Consider the following 20,067-nt stretch of genomic DNA (forward strand, 5'->3'; position numbering starts at 1 on the left):
CACACTGCAGATGGCAGCGGCTGTCACTGCAAGGGCTGAACCCAACTTTAACCGGAATGGAGAGCTAATCTCTTATGGACACCACACACGTGCTATGGGTCACAGCAACTACTAGCCACTCAGGAGTGCCACTGCATCACGGTAGCATTTGGGGTGCACGTTCGCGCCTTGCCTCAAGGAACTTCACCGACACTGCCAGCGAGCAGAGCCGGGGGACTCGAACCACGGACCTTGGCCAGGCCTTCCAATTAGTGGACAACCCGCTCTACCTATGAGCCACAGCTGTCCTAGAAGTAAGCCAAAGAAGTAAGCCAAATACTATGATATAGGCCTACTGTGCATTTCTTTCTAGTACACCTTAAAATCAAAAAGGCCTCACAACCCCCCATGACACTTTGGCGGCCCCTAGTGGTGGTCGGGACTGCCAGGTGTTGAACCACTGGAGTATAGGATGGGTCAGATGCTGTGAAATTACAATAGGCTGAAATTATGGTGGCTGTGTAACAAAAGAGAAGACAAGACAACAAATCAGAAACCACAACCAAGATCAAACTCCATCAAAAGTCTAGCTGTCAGTCGGCTTCATGTGGCGCTTCAGAGGAAAGGATGTCTAATTTCTCTAAAAACACACTTCCTTATTTCTTCTTTCATTGCATGGTTTCATTGAGTCACTGCATGTACCCTCACATAAGTGAGGGAAAGATGGATTCAGTTAAAGAACCTCAGTCACAGGCCAGTCCTTCCTTTTAAACAGATGGATGTCCAATCAGCCATGGTCTTTGTCGACAGCAGGTACTACCTTTTCCGGTAGAAGTTAATGCTTCTACCGTACTTTGTGTTTTCTGCTTTGTGGTTTCTCTTTTGTTAATTTGATTTGCAATTTGTTGTTGTGTTTTCCGTTTTGTTGTTGTGTTTTGTGGTTTGTTGTGCTCTCCTATTTGCTGTTGTGCTTTGCACTTCACGGTCACCATATAGAAGGCTGTAGTCCTAATTCTATTCTATACTTTGGTGCTGACAGTGGTTTTAAATTAAATTAAAGTTTTTTTTTTCCTGCTGCTAGATGAGAGCGGTTTGAATGAATCAAACCAGTAAAGTTGTGGGTGGAAAACGTGTGTGCTAAAACATGCTACCACACTTCATAGTAAAGTAATTCTAATCGTAACACTTTGCTCAGTTTAGGACTGTAGAGCCATAAAGGGAGAGGTTTGTTCAGCCAGGTGTACCTACACATTTACACTCCACACTCTGCAAGACCTCCTGTATACACCGAACCAGAAATAGGAATTATCCTCACCCAACCCATTCTCATTCCAGGATGCAGTCAAACGCTGCAAAAAGTGGAATCTTAAGGTTCCGTTTCATTTAGCGTAGCAGAGCCTTTTCCAGTGAGCAATGCACAATATCAACAGAACAGAACCTTAAATCTATATGACCTTTACATAGCGGGAGAGTCCTGTGTTTCTAGAACACTGACTATATGAATGAGGAACACTCCTGGACCAGAACCTCATCCCACTTCATCCGCTGGCCACACACAGGACTCCAAATAAATGCTAATGTTGTGTCTGCTGGATGTGTAAACTACTGTTTGCTTACATGACTTTATAGGAGGTTTATTTAAGAGCTGAGTGTCTGTCAGTTGCAGGATCCTGATGTACTTCAGGACCACTCACTGCAGCATCTATAAACCACCAAGAACAAACTCACACAATCAGACCAGGAAAAAGGTTTTGATTATGGTTTAATTTACCTCTTGTTGAAACGGTTGAAAACACAAAATGTTTAATAAATCTGAGATGACTTAATTTGTTTTGTCAGTTAGCTTACTAATGTGTAATCAGTAACAAGAATATAAAATTAGAAAACAAAACAAATATAACATTTGTAACACAATAATTATAATAAATCAGCTTGTAACTTGACAAAGTAAACATTTTGTGCCCTTGCCCTCCCTCTGTGTCAAACAGCATGTAAACCCAAACAAGCCTGAACAGATGCATTAAAGATAAAGTTTCAAAATATTCTATGACCACTAATAGGCTGAGAGTTCCAAGTCAGCGTGAGCTGTAATTGCGGATTTATGTACAAAAATGTTCACATGCACCCATTTCCTGTTCCCGTGAGCTCCTTTGCTTTTTCATAGCTGCTGACTCATCACACAACCCAGACTTGGAACAAGGTCATGGCCCTCCAGCCAATGCCTGCTTCACCTGGGTGATCTGATTGACAGCAGAGATCAACTCAATGGATATTTGGCAGCATGTGTACATGATTCACACCCACAGGTGTTGTCTGTGAAGGTTACAGAGTGATACAGACTGCAGTTTATGAGACAGAGTGGGGTGAGAGTGGGTGTGGGAAGGTAGACACAAACTATGGTAACTTATGTGTGTGTAAGCGTGTGTGAGCAGAACGGAAGTTCAACATATCTTTGGGGCAGAACTAATGTAATTGGTTGGGTTAAATAACAGAAGGAGCCACAACGTTCCTGTCAACACTCATCACACCACGCAAAAAAAGACATGAGGGAGCTAACATGTTAGCTGCTAACACAAAAAATACCCATGCTGTTCCAGTGATTCCTAAATGGTAACAGTTAATTTCAGGTATTATCAAAAATGATGAGTAAAGGAAAGAAATCGTTGTGAGTTGGGGGCCTTCATTCAGTTAAAGCGAACACAGACTTTACTTTCTTTAGCTTATTAACTAAGCTAGCATACTAAAACAAACTCCCTGAGCTAACCTGCTGGCACTCAATGTAGACTGTCATGGTCAAAAATGAAAGTAAATGTACCATTGTTGTTCCATTCTTCTTCCATATTCAGAGTTTCAATGAAGCCAGGGAATTGTGGGCATTGCAGGCAAGTCCCTGCATGTGTTATACTGCATTCACACCATGTCAGCACAATAGGAATGATGGGAAAACCTCCAATTATTTCAACTTGGGAGTGTTTCCGCTTTGTAGACACACCAGGTAAACACAAGTTAAATTACTGTTGTTTGTTAACAAGTGAAACCAGATACAAGCAGTGCATTGCTGCTTTTCAATGATGGTAATTGACGGTATTTGTCTTGCTTGATTTTATTTGGATGTAACTGCCAGCAATGGTGGTTTTGCAGCTGTTTTGTGACTGCCTGGTTCATTGATTTCTGTGGTTCTTTTCATGTGGGAGATATCGTAGCTCAAATTCAACAGTCAGACTTGGAATTACAACCAGGAGGCTGACGTGAGCAGTTTTTCTACTTGGCTGCTTTTCATTATCCTCAGTAGCTACATTAACAATATTCTTGCAAAGTTGGCCATTAACCTTTTAAAGTAAAGGCTAGAGATTCTTCTGCTTGGAGTATGCTTCCCATTAACATCAGACAGATCAAAAGTATATTTCTTTCAAAAAGTCACTTGACTTGAGCCAGTTGATGAATCATACTTAGATGTTATTTTGCTATTGCTGCTTTGTAACCTTTTTGGTGCTCACAATATATTTATTGTTTTGGTGTTGTGTGTGTTCTGTTTTTGTTTACATTGTAGGCTACTTTGTTAAAAAAAGGCCCTATCTAAGTGTTTGGTTTGTCCATTCCAGGTCCAGGCTACTGTAGAAACATGGTGGTTCAACATGGTGGCCTTCGTACAAGAGGACCCACTCCCAATTCCCCAGGAAGAGCGCCGGGCTTTGAAGCCAATTTTATACTCTTAAATTGTGAAAGAAGCGGCTTTAAAACAGTGGATACACTTTTTTTATTTTATCAGAATTTCAACCATTTGGTGCGATAATATTTGGAAAGTCCAGAAGAGCCACCCGATTAAATCATTTTATCTCCGTTCGAGGTTGAGGGCTAAACCGGAAGTTAGCAGTCCTTGGCCAGTGAGAGTTTCTATTGCGCTTGCTAAAGATCTGGGTAATTTTATACCAGCAAATCAAACTTTCCTGGCTTCATATGCTACTGAGCAGCTTCCATAAGAAAGAATGCAGCCCCCCCTCTGATGCTGTATCCAGTTCTCCCTTAATACATCCATGACACACTTCTGTTTGATTAAAAACAGCTCATTCTAAGGTAACAAAAACACACAAAATTATCCTTATTTTTTAGGTGACTATACACATAACATACCTATGAATATTATATTCCATTCTTGCCAATACATTGTCCCAAATGTTACACACTGGACCTTTAATGTATCATTCGTAATTAAAAACAAAGAAATCACTGAGGGCTAACTACATGTGGCTGTTTGGCTCTGCCCACTAACTTAACTCTATTTTTATTATATTTCTGCCTCAAGAGCAATTTTGCCTCTGAAAAAAATATATCTACAGCAAGATTTAAAATGTATGTGTGTGTTCACCTAAAGCTCAATAATGAGTTTCCCTTCATCGTCACTACTGCTGGTGTCTTCTGTGTAGTCCTGGCAGCTCGGCACAGCCCTCACTCCACCGCTCAGACACTCGGACGGCTGGTAGCCCTGAAGCTGGCCAGCAAACAAAAAAGACTGGTATTTGTTGGTAATGTCAGGTCTCCCAGAGTTACTGCTCTGACTCGTGTAGTCATTTGGAGCCTTATCCTTGGTGTCTGGGTAATCAGCAGGCTCGGGGTATGTAAAAGGCTTTGATGGCAGTAGAGTACTGTTATCCAGCATGTTTGAGGCTTGGGTGTCCCCTGGCAATCCAGGAGCAGCTCCATTCACTTGAACAGAGTAAGAAACTTGGCCGAGGTGTGTGGAGGACAGTGTTTTGACATCAGGCAAGAGGCTTTTGTGATTGCCTAACATACAGGTTACTGCTGGGATGTCGTGGCCTGCAGGATTTCCTTGATTTCCTTCCTGTTTTTGGTCCTGGAGTGAAAAGGTCTGTTGAGGGCCAGACTCAGTTTGTGAAAAAGCATGTTCTGTTTCTGTTAAATGGCCCTGTGCTTTGACATGTTGACTTGGCTCAAATAAGATCTGTGTTCGTTGGTTATGGATGCTGCTTTCCCAGTGCTGTTGTGAGAAATATAAGTTGTTCATTTCCATCAGGGGCTGTGGAGAATTGAAAAGGCTAGTCTCTCTGCTGCTGGCAGGTAGATGAAGGTTATTTGACGTGCTCGGAGCTTGCTGAGCGCTCTGTTGAGGGTACTCAGACATTCCAGAGTGTGTCTGGGGAAGATGCTGTAGATGCTGCTCCGATAGCCAAGAGTTTTTAAAGGAATCCGCCTTGGCCTTTCTGTCTTCTCCCTGTTAATGAAAGAAGAAATGAGCAGGAATATTACCACCATAATAGTACAGTCATTGTCCTCCCTCCATTGAACCTCCTTATTAGCTTCCTGCATTGCTGGCATACCAGCTTCTTGTGTCCAGTGAGTTGTGAATTATGATAAAATCATCATAGGGGGATGTTAGATTGGTGGAGCATTCAGTTGTTCCAAGCACTGCTCTTTAGCTATTCATTATGCACCTTGAAGTTCGAAATCATATGGAAGAAATTCTGCCATAAAACAGAATATTGCCAATGTAACTGCTGTCAGCTCCCTACTTCTGGCAGTATTATAATGGATTGCTGATGTTTTAAAGTTTGGCAAAAGGCTCACAAAGCCTCGTAATTTATATCTGATTTACCACCGTGTGTGGCTCTGTAATATACATTTTTGTTTAGCATATTTGTTATGTTGTGTAAATCTTGTTTTTTCTGTTCAACACATCTCAGGCATTTTATTTTTATTTGTTGTGTTACAAACATTTCATGAGAAAAATTCTGGCTCGAGTGTCTCTATTTTCCTGGTAAATGTCTTTAAGAAATGAAAAACAATTCGGTGATGCAACAAGCCATTATGCCTCCAACCTGCTTCCACATGATCCCCAGATCAAGATAGTCTGAATATATCTGCTGGTGGGGGATTTGTGGAAAGATTTAGAGTTTTAGAATAATTAAAACAATAAAAGGTATTTAGAAAGTATGCTGAATTGGAAAGAATCTTGTACATTTTGAGCCTGTTTCGTGACACTTGTGTGCCATTCCTCTGTTGCATGTGTTTAGTTTGAAAGGGGGTTTATGTGTAAGTGTAGATATATTTGTGAAGGGAGTTGGTCAGATAGATCAAAGTTACTGATATTAAGTATCTCATATTTAATTTTGATCTGTTTACTTGTGTCTGAGCTGTACAGTCATTTGTCTGTGAACTTTTTAAAGACACCCTCTGAAAATATTTATACCGTGTTTGATATGTTGATAAGATTCCTTCTGCTTCAATTTCCAAAAAATATAAAAAGTCATAAAAGTTAAAATATTCTATTTCTCCTTTTGTTGGGGACCCTACAACCCACTCAACGACCCCTGTAAGTCCCCATACCCCAGGTTGAAAGCCACTGTCCTACTTCACTGTAAAGTCCATTTCCAGTGGATTTGCACTGGTGTCTTCATGGTTCTACATCACACTGTACAAGTTGCATACTGGACCAGGACTGACTTCCTAACTGTGATGCGACAAATCATTCTGTTAGGCAGGTTTTCAAAAAGCGGAGAGAAACTTTCCTCTTTCAGCAGATGAATTTGAAAACTCCCTTCTAGTGTGAAACTCTGCACATACGTACAGCATTCTGCACAGTGAAGATCAAACACCACACTGTAGGAACAAGAAGACTGATTGGGAGGCTTTTAAATATACCACTGTGGAATATAATCACTAAAACCGCAAGAATTGACCTAATTCCTAACTCCCACCCCTTTTCGCTCTGTGCTCCAGTAACAGTTGAGCAAGTCTCAGTCAGAACCTCAACTTTCTCCTGTCCTGTACTTAGATATGCTATGTGCTAGGCTAATCTATGTTGAAAAAGCAGTCAAATTTTGACGACTGTTAAAAGATAAACCTTAAGTTAGCTAATGTTAGCAAAACATCTGAAAGTCAATGTTAGGAAAACGCTAGCTAACTAGTTAGCTAATTGATATAAGTCATTAGTTAGTTACCGAGTTAGTTAACTTTTTGCTAACATTACCTCACAAGACAATACAACTGTTATTGGAGCACAGAGCACAAAGGGCGGGGCTTAGAATGGGTCAGTTGTGTAGTAAACATGCATCCTGTGAGCCATGAATAAATTCATTCAGTCTCACCTCTGGCTTTGTCACATCCTGTAAATACGTGTATCTGCAGTCAGAATCGGCCTTGCCTGACTGTCCTGGCTCCTCAGCTGTCTCTATTCCTCTGTTCTTATCCTCACCCACCACGCCCCCAGCACCCTGCACCTCCACACGCTGGTGGTTTGTCTCTCCAGCCTCTTGGCTCTGCTTTGGCCTCCAGTCTGTGCTGTCTGGCTGCTCTGGGGTCCCTCCATGTCCCCATGTCTGCAGCTCCTTCTGGTCTGCACACCCCGCCAGGGAGTCTCCCTCTATGAGCCCTAGGGAAAGAAAAGATTTTTTTTAGGATCAATGTATCTCAATGTTAATGTTTATCAGTCAGTTTTAACTTGCCTGAAAACCAAGGTGGAGATTATACATCTTATGTAAAGCCCTGAATGTATAAACAATGAATGAAATGAATGTAACATCATGTCAAAGTAATGTGCGTGTCACCAGCCCATCAACCAAATTAAAGGAAATGATGTGGCCATTTTTTCTGGTGGGATACATATTGTTGTGATATACACATGGAATTATGTGGTCAGATATAATATGCAGTGGAGGGTATACAGTAACAGCACTTGTCTTGAAGAAAAAGAAATGAGCTATAGACTTTCTATAATTAGCATCTTTGGTCTGGCAAACTCTCAGTACATAGTGCAGTAAGAAAACTCACATGGACCAGTGCCACCTCTCCTCCTCACACTCTTCTTAATGTTTACCATCAATGACCTCCATAGTGCTACAGAAAACTAGTGGCAAGTAATCTCTAACCTGGCATAGCTAATGATAATCTGCAGAAAATTTAATTTACAGTGAACTAATTGTTCAGGACTACCATGGGAACGACAAACTATGAGTGCTAGCCCTTTTTGTTTACCCTTTAACTTTGTTACCATCTGTAGCTTAAAGAGTGGGGTCGAATGACACTTTAAAATAATTCATGTGAGGCAGCTTACATTTCACAATAGTAAGGACAATAAAACTCACAATAAAAGCCACATGAACTGCTTTGACCATGATTTCATTTCGCCATGAGAAATTTTAAGAATATTGCCATTTCATTATTTTGTCTATAATAGTAGTGCATTTCATTTCTCTAAAGACCAAAAAGACCCCCACATCAATTGTGGGTTTTTAGTTATTCTGCAATACACAAAACCTTTCAGACAAGACTTCACTCTGCAAATTGGTGACCACATACTGCCATCTTGTGGTAAAAATATGTTTCTGCCATCAAACACACTGCAGCATGTACATAAGTATTCCCTCAGACATGTTTTTTGTTGTGTTGTCTCTGTACTTCTGAACCTAAACAACAACTATGAGGTGAAAGAGCCTATAGATGTTCACATCCACACCAGATGAACAGCAACTGTGGCCCTCTTTACAAGTAAATGTGTTGTACAAATTAGGATAAGCGTTATTAAATAATTTACAATTACTTCAGGCCCCTGTTGACACCACCACTTTCTCTCTGTACTGTGTATCCTCTCACTCTAAACTTAATGAAGATATTAAACTAGTTTTGACATCGAGCCCTCAAGATTCACAAGGTTTTGTAATAACAGAGGACCTGATTAAAGGCCCAAATTACCATCAACCGTACACAGTGAACCTGGGGCTTTAGTGGCCCTTGGTGGCCTGGGGCCATGGTAATTCCATCTTTATTTTGTTTGTGTGTTGTTTTTGCTGTCTGGTCCTCAGCAGTGACATACATGAACGAAAGTCAGGTAACTGACATTTCACTTACTCGGCCTAAAACTTTCGGTTGTTATGTATGTTTAAGGTCATTGCTACATATCGTAAAATTGGTGGACTGTATATAAACACTAGCTGAAATTGATGTGAACAGTATCAAACACCCTTACAGTCAGCTATTTGCCCTCATAGTCAGTTTAATTTTAAATCCAATGTGCTGGAGTACAGACCCTACACTGTATATTCCTCAGATCCGTGGGATCAGTGGGAATGCATTATATAATTAAAATAGTCATATATACCTGCAGCAGGACTCTGAATACTTGTAAGCACAGCTGGGATGTCCTTAGGTCTTTCCACCTGGATGTTAGAAGACAGTGAAGTAAACTGACCCAGTTGTTTTTCTGAGTGGGATGAGCTGATTACGTTCTGTGATTCACTCAGAGTCATTTCCTGTGTAGGGGCAGAATTGTCCATAGGGCTCACCCTGTCACATCCCATGTTTGCATGTTTGGATGAATTCAGAGCCTCTGATAATGTGGATTCCGCTGGACTGCTGCAGTAAATGGATGCCTGTGGGTCCAGCTGTCTCGGAGCTTTGCATTTATTGATGGAAACTGAAGAAACTGAGCCAGAGAGTTCATCAGGACATGCAGCACCAGAGGCCTGACCAAGCCCAGCCAGCAGAGGGGGGTGGGTTTCTCCACTTTCCAACTTGCTGCTTTTGTATGCAGAAGCTTCACCCTTGGCTTTCATCATGCCTACATTACAAGTGGCCCCTTGATTTTTAAGTTTGTGTTGGCTTTCATTTCCCAGTATTTCTCTTCTCTTGCTATTCTGATTTAGTGTGCTGGGAGAGAAAGAGGTCATGCTGAGCTTGTGTTGGCCAGAGAGTGTTTGAGAGACCAGTCCACCTTGGCTGACCCTCCTGTCTGGCAAAGGTTGCTCATCAGCACAATGGTTCTGAGAAAGTGTATGTTCCTCCTCTGAAGTTTGGCTCCTACCTGACCTTACACCTTTGAGTGAAGCAGCAGTTGACATAACATCGGCTGTGTGCCTCTGAGTCTCTGTGTCCATGTTTACGTGACTGTATTTGTGTGGGCGTTGTGACGAGTCTGGTGCTTCAGAAGGCTTAGATTCTGATTCAGTGGATACTGTAGCCTGTGTGGAAATTATGTGTTCAGTCGAGTGGAGATTTGGCTCTGCCTTCCCAAACTGTACAGACATTGAAGGTTTAATTCTCTCCAAAGTCTCACTTTGGTCCAACTCCTTTTGATGTCCTGGCTGTTGATGGTCCCTTCCCTCACTGCTGCTTTCCATGGTGATGGAGCTTTGAGCTTTATTCTGGATCACTCCCGGGGCCACTGCTTCCGTATCACGTCTCTGTGAGAGGGTATTGCCAGCTTGCCTCTCTATCTGGGGTTCAATGAGAGCCAGTTGCTCATCAGATATGATCTGGAGGCAGATCTGGAGGTCTGCTGTGTGAACATGAAACACATTCTGAGCAGCTGGCTGCATCTGGTCAAACGGTACAATGTGACAAGGTACAACTGGGGTGTTAGAGCTGGTACGTGCCCGGTTTAGAGGGCTCAACAGGTCGGATGCTGGCGAGAGTTGTGTGTGTGACGAAGGAGGGTTATGGTTAGGTTGACCTTGTGAGACAGCTGTGATGACGGTGGAAGATGTTTGATTGTTTGCTGTGGTTATGTTAGGTGTAGCAGGGAAGTTCGCAACCACAGGTGCAACAGGTCTGGGTAACTGCCTAGGTGCCAAGCCTCCTGCAGACTGTGAGGGCTGTATTGAAGTGCTGCATAATCCTCCTTGATAATCTTGTAGGCAGGTTGTGGTTATTGTGGTAGCTGCAAATTGCCTGTGCACTACAGCTAGGCTAGATGATACATTTTTATTGAGACTTGATGTTTCAGTCTGACAAAGGGTAGTGACTGTGCAAGGCAAGAGGAGCTGGCCTTCTGTGGAGCTGAAAGCATTTGTCTTTTTGATATCACAACTCTGCATCAACTGTGAGGTGGCAGGATCACTACATTTCTTTTCAGAAGCTGTGACTGAGAGTGGGGTTTGCTCAGTGTGAGAAAATGACAGAGCAGAGGTGAAATTACTGCCATCACTTTCTGCCAGTTTATCCACAACATGCGGTGAAGGATTTGAATCAGGTTCAGCAGCATTAGGTAACTTGAGCTGGTATTTGGGCAGGAAGCTGGTCTTGGCAGCAGAGGGGGTGGAAGTGGCTGAGGAGGTGCTAACAGATGATGTATTTGCATTGATTATGCGTGGTGGGAAGATAGCTCCTTTGAGCTGTGTATGTTTTAGATTATTTTGAAGGTTGTTCATACTGAGATTTGTATCCTGCTGAGGTGCAATGCCAGTGACAGAAAGAGGGGGATGAGTCAGTGTGTTTGTGTCGGTCTCCATCTCTAGAGGGCAAATTATTTTGTCATCAGTTTTTGGCTTTTTCCTGTCAGAGGGAATATGGGCTCCACAGAGCTGTGAGCTGAAGTCAGTATGTTTGTCTTCATTAATCAATCTCCCATCATCTGCTCTGTCTGTTTTGTGGCTAACCAGTGATCCAATTAAAGGTAATGGCAGTACTGACAAAGACAGATTTCTCCGTAGTGGGCTCTTGAGAGAGCTGCATGATGTATGAAGCTGGCCGGTTTTTAGATTAAAATCCACAGCAGAGACGAGGGATAGTTTGGCAGGAGGGCAGTCTGGATGACACGCTATTGCACTGCTGCTTGTGAAGTTTATTGCTGAGCCTGTTGTTGCCACTGTCTCCTTATGAACCTCTGACAACCTTTTTTGTAAGCCCTGAACAACCTCAGGCTCTGGGTTCGTTGAACATTTCCTGCCTTTGATAACACTGTCATCCCCGCCTTTCTCAGCATTGTAGAGCTTCTTAAAAGTCCCTCCCCCATACACGTACCACTTGTTGTAGGCAAACTTCTGTGCTTTCTTCCTCCGGAACTTTCTGTTGCTTGGCTCTCCACAAATGTCACCGCCATCCCCATCGCAGCTGAGACTGCTGGTGCACGCCTCCTCCACAGATGAATTCATGCAGAGACCGTCTGTTGCGTGGTTGCAGTCTACGGCTGACTGACGGACCAGTGGGCGGTGGGTGGATGACTGCTGGTTCATAGGCTTGATCGCAAAACCTGTTGGATTGATCTGGCCAGAGCTTCCCCTCCGGGCGAGTGTTACATAATCACTCTGATAAGAGGAGGTTGGGGTGCTCCTCTCAGGCTGTAGGAGGGTAACGCTGAAAGGGAGGGAGTTGCTGCGGGTTAAGGGGGCATGCTCCGTGGTGATGGAATGCTGAGTGGGCACAGAGCTGTACAAACCAGGGTTCCTGTTTCTTTGTAACCCAACATTCGGACTCTTATTCATCTTCATGTCAAAGTGAAAGGAATCCTTGTATGTGTATGGCATGGGAAGGTCAATACTACCCTGCTTTGACAGAACTGTCTTCCGTGGCCTTACATTTTCCAGCTGTTTGTCCTCAACAACAGCTGTATTCTCCGAAATTAGCTTAGATATACGCTCCTCTAGTGTCTTTTGCTCCTGCTCCCTTGCAGTGTCTTTTTGTTCCTGTTCACCTTGGCCTGGTTCTGACAGTGTTTGTTTGTTGGTGGTTTCCTCAAGATGCTCCTTGGTGGATTCAGTGAGGGAATCCATACTGTGATCATGTAAAATGCTGCCAGGGCTTGGGTAGTGGTCACTGCTCTCACTGAAGCCTGAGTCGGTGCTCTCATGGCTCTGCGATTTTCCTCTGGATACAGAGCTCTCCCACTGCTTGGAGAACAGGGTGGCTTCTTGTCTCTGAAGGGGAAGATGTCGACTCAGCGTAGGTTTTTCATTTTCCATCCTCTGTTTTTCACCTGCTGTTGTGACCTTTGCACTTTCATTTGGTTCTTTGGTCTTATGATCTGCAGGGGTCACCTCATTCTGTTCCCTGACAGAACCATGCATATTTACAGAGTAGACCCTAACAGTGCTGACTGGACAGGTGATCTCAGCAACAGGTAGAGTGGCATCCTTTTCCATGCTGCCTGACTCGTCCAGAGACAAACTGGAGGTACAAGTCTCTCTGGAGCTGGACATGCTGTCTAGGCTGCCCAGGCTGCTCTGATCTGACTCAGACGAGAGGCGGGCATGAGCCTGAGTACGCTTATGTTTGTAGAGGTTGCTCTGAGTCTTGAAAGAAATTCCACAAGTAGTGCAGGGGTACGGCCGCTCCCCGGTGTGGCAGCGGAGATGCTTCTCCAGCACACTGGGCTTCATGCAGTCTCGTCCACAGTGAGGACACACGTGCTTTCCTGCCGACTTGGGTCTGGCTGCAGGAGAAGCAGCTGCCAGACTCAATCCCGGCTGAGACTGCAGCCCACCAGCAATATGGAGTGTCAGGAAGGGAAGCGTCTCCTTGGAGTAAAGCGGCGGCATGGCCAGATGGAGTGTGGCTGGCTCCCGGGCAGCTGGAGGAGGATGGGGGTAAGGCTGCGCTGGTAGAGCAGGCACTGTGTGGATGTAAACAGCCGTCAGCGGGGCCTGGATGTCCATCCTTTTCTCTGTCTGCGCTGCAACGGAGTTGATGTGCACTGGAGCACTCGCCAATCCTGGCTTGCCAGTCTCCATGGTAACACTGCTGCTGTCGTGATGTACCAGTGCCAGGACTCTAATTACCTGTAAGATAAGAACAGTTTGCATTAGACCTCTGCTTTGCCTCAGATTAGGCAGATCTGCCTATTTGAGCTTGGATGTCTAAAATGAGAGCTCATTCCTCTAGAATTTTTATTGTGCCAGTAGAACAGAGAAAGGAGCATAGCAATGAATAAAGCAGTTAATGATTGCAGATATGCAGTACCCTTAAGGACAGATGGCTAATAAAGCAATTAATTATTTTTGGCTTTTGCATGGTTATAAAATGCAGGGAGATGATGTCCACAATTCTAAAACAACAACACAAAAGCACATCTATATCTAGCTCAGTGATATTATTTTGGTGATGAGCAATAATACCCATGGTTACAGCATGCAGAGAAAGTAGAGGAATTGAAATCTCTGCTGTTTAATTTTAAGAGCATGTGATGCAGGAATCAGCTCTTAAGATATGTATATATTCATGCGGGCAGTGGACACATATGAGACAAAAACATGGAGAAATGTATATATATAGTAGAGAGAGGTAGGAGATGACGTAGGGGAGTGACTCACATCAGGAGACGGGTGAGGGAGTGAGATCAGATACTCATACAGTACAGCAGAGGCTTTTATCTCCCTAAATGAAACGTGTCTGCTGACATTAGCTGTTGCCTCTGTCACCAGTCTACACCAATTAAATGGCTTACCCTTGATGTTCACAGTAGCATGTGGCGGCTTTGTCTCCTGACAGACTGTCATTTTTGTGTGGTAATCTAATCAAAGCGCAAAGCCACCTACATGAAAAGATGAATAGTTTCATATTAGGTCAAGCAAATTTCATTTCCTGTTGCTGTGATGCTCTGCTGCATGTATTGTGATTTTGCATAATTCACCCACAGAGGTACAGTTGGCATGGAGCACACTCTTTGTTAGTTCTACAGCATGAGCACGCCCACGTCAGATTTTTTTTTTTGTGGTGCCGTGAACTGAGGAAAGTTTCTTTCTGTTCATGTTCAAGTGAGTTCTCCATTAAAATGAAGAGTGTATTTTAATTTTCAAACGTTATTTACTCTGGGACTTAAATCCACCATTAATGTACTGTGCTTTCACTTCCTTACTGCTGTGTAAATATGTCATACACACACATGTTTTTTTTCTAAAAGCACTTGTAGTCAGTTTAAAATTGCGCACAAGTGTGTCCGGGGTAGAATGAGTTTAAAAAGAGGTCAGCTTCTGCTTGTAGTTAGAACAAGCATTACCATAAATGTATAACATCAAAAAGTTAATTAAAAGGAGGACTTTCTAGATTTCATGTGTCATAATGAAAAAAATGTGTTCTTTCATCTTATCTGCTCTCTATTTATCTAATTTCCAACTATTGTTCTGACTTCATAAAATTAACGTTTGAAAAGAGGAAATATCTGATGGTGTTGCCATAACACAGTGTAGGTAAGAATAGCACTACAAGAAGCCAGGACATGCCACTACTAGGCCGAAACTCAGGCGCAACAGTTTAAAAAAACCCAACAGAAGTCACTTACCTTGTTGCTTTGCAGTTCAATCAGCAACAATTATCCAGCTAGGAAAGTCCTCTACACTGAACAGCATCATCCTCAGTAAACCTGCTCCTTTCAATCTGTTCTGACATCCAGGCCGTTTGTCCCTCTCCAATCTGATTTTCTTGCACAGCTCTTTGACGTGAACTGTTTCTTGTCACGAGGAAGCGGAACAAATGCAAATGAGAGAAAAGATGCACTATGAAAGTGGCGAGGCAGAGAGGAGGAGAGTGAGGAAAGGAGAAGGGCTGGCTGGGTGGCTGGGTGGGTGTGTGGCTGTCAAACAAAGACTTCCGGAGGACAAGTTGAAAACATAGATTACACAGAATGATCAGCAGGAGTGAAAGAGCAGAGAGGCCCTGAGCACAGATGGAAGGATTTAAGGCTAATGTTGTGTTGTGCAGAAGTGAAAGCAACCGCCTGGCAGAGGAAGTGCAATGACAGAGACAAGCCTACCTTCAACAGTCACGTTAGCTGACTGACTGACTTTGGCATCAACATTTTGAGGCAGTACCTGACTTCTGGCTCACTTATATACTCGCTCCCCCACCTACCTACTTCCTCCCACACACTGCATTTCATACACCCACATATACAAGGGTGCAGCAAAGCTAATGTTGATGTGGCTGCTTGGCTGCACGTGCACTGCTCTCACTCTCTCAGGCAGAGAACAAATGGATGAGTTATGAGTGGCTGTAGTGAATTTCCCACCTCCAACCACAGCTCCCGTTACAATATGTATGTATGTTTTTTTAAATCACAATCTCTCATTCGACTCAGAGTTCTTTGCTGCATTTATTGTTGCTAGTTTTAACCAGCAAGTGTGGATTTAAGAATACTGATTATATTTTCACTCAGGAATCTAAAAAATCCCGAAGAATGTAAACCAGTAAACAAACATGTGATCACTTCCTCTCAAAAAGTACAGTTAAACCAAATAAAATGTTCTGTAATTGTACCATGTAAAGTAATAATTTTCTTCTCTCTTCTTTCCAGCCGTATTTTGACTTCTCCCAGTCCATGTATTTTCCTCTACTCCAAAGACCTTTACCACCGTTCCACCAGATGCCCTGGGATTTTCCCTTCCTTTCTATACACATGCAGCTCCATTCTTGGCTCCCGGGCCACCTGCCCCCTGAAATCTGGACTGAGAGTTATACAGCTAATACACAACCACTTTATTTGTTTGACCTGTGACTGGACTTACTATTGCTACTTTTTACAGTTCATGATGGCATTAAAAACAAATGAAATAGGCGCCCAGTTAGCTCAGTCGGTAGAGCTGGCGACCCATGTACGGAGTTGCTGCAGCAGTCCAGGGTTTGAATCTGACCTGCAGCCCTTTGCTGCGTGTCATCCCCTCTCTCTTACCACCCTTTCCTGTCTATCTTCAGCTGTCCCTATCAATAAAGGCAATAAAAGGCTAAAAAAATAACTTTAAAAAACAAATGAAACACATACCTTTTCACATACACACACATTTGTATGTCCACATAGCCATTCCACCTAATGACCACAATGTCAGTGCCAGTTACACAACTGGGCCATCATTAGGTACCTTTCTGGACAGCATGAAAGAACAATATCCTGGCTGGGGAAGTTGTCTGAATGGTACCTTACATGTTGCAGGTGACTATAAAATAATTCATAAAGTTGTGCTGCAGGAATAACTTTACCACAACTGCACTGGATTACATGATATTTTGGCCACTTGGGGGCAGCACAACAAGCTGTAAACACACCACTGACATATTATCACCTTACAAGGCTCATGCATCCAGCAGATACAAGGTAACAAAGTAGTCTGTCTGGCCACCTGACGAATGTGTGAAGGAATGTTCACACTCCTTTTAGCTCTTTTTTGGTCTCCACCAACTCTGCCTGCCTCTGCTGGTGGAAAGAGAGGTCTGTGTTCATTTTTTGTTTGTTTCTGACAACTGTACACCTGCTCTAGGTTGACAATATGTTTATTTTGTCTCATGTCTTTGTCCATTTTAGCCCTGAAACTAGGGCTGCACAATTAATCAAAATATTATCAAAAAGTGCGATGTGCAAATCCCAGAAGATGCAATTTATTGATAAAGCTAAAATGTGCCCTGACCTACAAATCTTGTTCTCTAGATGTCAGAAAACATGTTTGTTTAGTGCAGACCTAAATAGATCGTCATTATTTGAATAGTTTTTTCAATGAAAATTACATTTTCGATGAAAAAAAATTGTGAATATCGCAAAATCTGTCAAAAGAATCGAGAAAGATAGCTGATTGCTGAGTCTCATTCCCAAAGCGTCAAATATAGCGCTTTGAAACTCTGGGAATGAGAATCAGCAACAATCAGCTATCTTCAAGCTTCCATCCCAAAGCGTCTTTATATCTTTCTTGGCTCTGATTGATATGACAAAAAGTAATTTTTTATAAATGTTACCTACTGCTGCTTTAATACAAAACTATTTAAAAAACAGATTGAAAAAAGTATTTCTACTCTCAATACCTCTGATGAAAGTGATGTTTTCAAAGCTCAGATTTTTTGAACAGTATGTCATTGTGTGGGATCGACAGATTATCAGATGACATCTGCTGAAAGAAAACAAATAGTTTTCATATCATTTCACTGCTTCAGACTCTAGCTGGTCTCCAAGGCAACTGCAGGCTGGTCCACTGAGAGCATGCTTTGTGTTGACATGGTAACAAGACACCACCTACCACGCATGTTTTCTACCGTCCTTATACAGCTCACAGTCCTGCAGGGTGGAAGCAGGGTTTCAGGGATGCTTTTAAAGATTGACTCAGATATTGACTCAGATTAAATGTTTTTAAATGGCAGGATGTGTATAGTCTATATGGATTTGTACAGATGTCTTATCCAAAACAGTCAGCAGGCGCTTCATGTTTTTGATACTGTAGATATTTTGGCTGTGTTAGTCAGGTTACTAGGATACAAGGTTGAGTCAGGTTTTACAGCTGATGGTCAGCAGTGACCAGAGACCAATAAAATGTATCTATTCCTCTGGTGGTTGCTGAACCTCTGCACTGGTAAAAGTACTTAGTTGTTTTGTTGCAACACATGTAATTATACCACAAATGCTGAAATGATCCCAGGGATGTCACCATGCAAGAGCTACAACTTCAATCTGTTGTGACAAATAGTTCTTCGCCCGTTATCTAATTTTGTGAGGACTGTGAAGTTGCCTGCCTCTGCACACTGCAACAGGCAAGCTCTCTCAAGTTATGGCCCTAGATTGAAGGTACCCGAGGGAAATATCCAGCATACTTTATTTGTGTTTTAATGGGTTTGAGTGGGTCCCTTGCTGCACTTTTGCAGACGAAATTAAAAATAACAGATGTATCATTTGAATAGGCCTATTTCTGACAGGCTAAGCTTCCATCTGCATGTTTTACACTACATTTCTGTTTTTTTGGCCAGCATTTGAACTGATGAGCCACATTGCGGGAGGTGGCAACTGAGAGACTGTGTGTGGGTGGGTGCTGAATTGCTGGAGGCCTATATCCACTTACTTATGCCTTTTCAGTAGCTAAAGAATAGCAGTCTCATGCCCTACTTTTGTCTTCATTATCACTACCAATAACACCCCTACCACCAGCTGCCAAACACAGTGCGTATATCTGACAGGGTTAAACTGTAAAGCACAATTATCGGCTCTGTTTTACATTAACACAGTCTTAGTTGCTGTGTTCAGTATGTAGCTCAGCAAGAGGCATTTCAAAGCATACAACTGCAAAGCCAAGACTGCTATTGTAGCAACAAAACTGAGATCAAAACCCAGGCAGAAGCATACAGCTTTTCATTCCTTATGTCTTTGAGATGCTGTACTTGTGCACCCTCTGCTGGGCCATGAGTGTAAGCCTACATATCTGAGGTAAAATAAGGTTTATACACATACAAAAGAAAATGATTTATGTGGTTAATTTGGGGTTAGTGAAACACAGAATACATACATAGCATTCAAAGCCGAATAACAGTCATTTTATATTAGCCATTAATCTGTTGATTTTTGTTTGAGATTAATTTAGTTTAGTCTATTAAAATGTTAGAAACAAGAGAGAAATTCCCATCACAAGCTCCCTAATTTCATATTGCTTTTCGTTGCCTGAGCAACACTCCAAAAGCCAACGTTCTTCATTTTAAAATGATATCAAACAGAGAGAACCAGCAAATTTGGTATTTTTGTTAAAATAAAAATCAAAATTGTTGTTCATTATTTTTATTTCAGTTGGTTAATTATTTCAGCACTAATTATTGGCTAAGTTAGTTATGGCTATTGGTTTTACAGAAAAAAAAAAGAAAAGGTGCTATATGTTTGGACTTTTGATTGTTTTGGCATGCGCTAGAGGGCATGTTGCCTTCACGTACCTTAAGGCACCATGTGTAATAACTTGGTATAATGACAAAAATACCATTGTAACAGCGGAATGTTTATTTTGCGTTTTACTTAGTTAATTTGTGACAAAGTAAAACAAAGAGGATAAATCTATTTGTGTTTAAGGCAGTTATCACTATCATTTCTTAATTTAGTCATAGCGCTTCCTTTTCTCCCCCTAAACGTCACATTTTACAGCTTAGGGTGTTACACTCATTACTACTCCGCCTGTCCCATTCACTTTGCAAGTACGCTATTACACCGATGTTTAATGATTAACGTTAAAATCACTGACTGCTTTAAATGTGAAAATTCTGTTTACCATGAAGGCAACCTCTGTACAAGCTTTCAGTGCCGTGACGTAGCACGCAAATACGTACAGCGTAACGCACGTTTGGGTCTAGAAGCGCCATTGGAAGTTTGAAGAGGGTTAGATATTTTAAGATTAATAGTAAAAAACACTATTCAACCCGTGTCCTTAAATGGCACATAATGCTGTTGTTGCATATTAGAGACGTCCGCTCAGTGCGGGCTTTTATCCGCGCTTAAACTGCTGTTGTTTTTGCTCTCTCTTAGCTAACTGTAGCCACAAAGCTAACGTTATTAGCAGCACTGCTAAGCCCAAGTTCCATTCATTGTGTGTAGCCATAATGTTAGTGTAGTCCCAGCTAACGGTGTGTGTGTGTGTGTGT

At 42.3% G+C, this 20,067-nt stretch overlaps 1 protein-coding gene across 1 annotated transcript; it reads right to left on the bottom strand.

The window, feature by feature from the left end:
- Nucleotides 1-1,733: 1,733 nt before the first annotated feature.
- Nucleotides 1,734-15,245, bottom strand: znf831 (zinc finger protein 831). The gene is made up of 4 exons (XM_035662765.1): nucleotides 14,984-15,245; nucleotides 9,092-13,484; nucleotides 7,083-7,366; nucleotides 1,734-5,209 (listed from the first exon to the last, which is right to left on the bottom strand). The coding sequence occupies exons 2-4, from the start codon at nucleotides 13,434-13,436 to the stop codon at nucleotides 4,346-4,348; spliced, it is 5,493 nt and encodes a 1,830-aa protein (XP_035518658.1). The 5' UTR covers nucleotides 13,437-13,484; nucleotides 14,984-15,245; the 3' UTR covers nucleotides 1,734-4,345.
- Nucleotides 15,246-20,067: the final 4,822 nt, after the last annotated feature.

This window comes from Morone saxatilis, unplaced genomic scaffold (genome assembly GCF_004916995.1).
Source record: "Morone saxatilis isolate NCDOM2014 unplaced genomic scaffold, NCSU_SB_2.0 Contig18, whole genome shotgun sequence".
NCBI classification, from domain to species: domain Eukaryota; kingdom Metazoa; phylum Chordata; class Actinopteri; family Moronidae; genus Morone; species Morone saxatilis.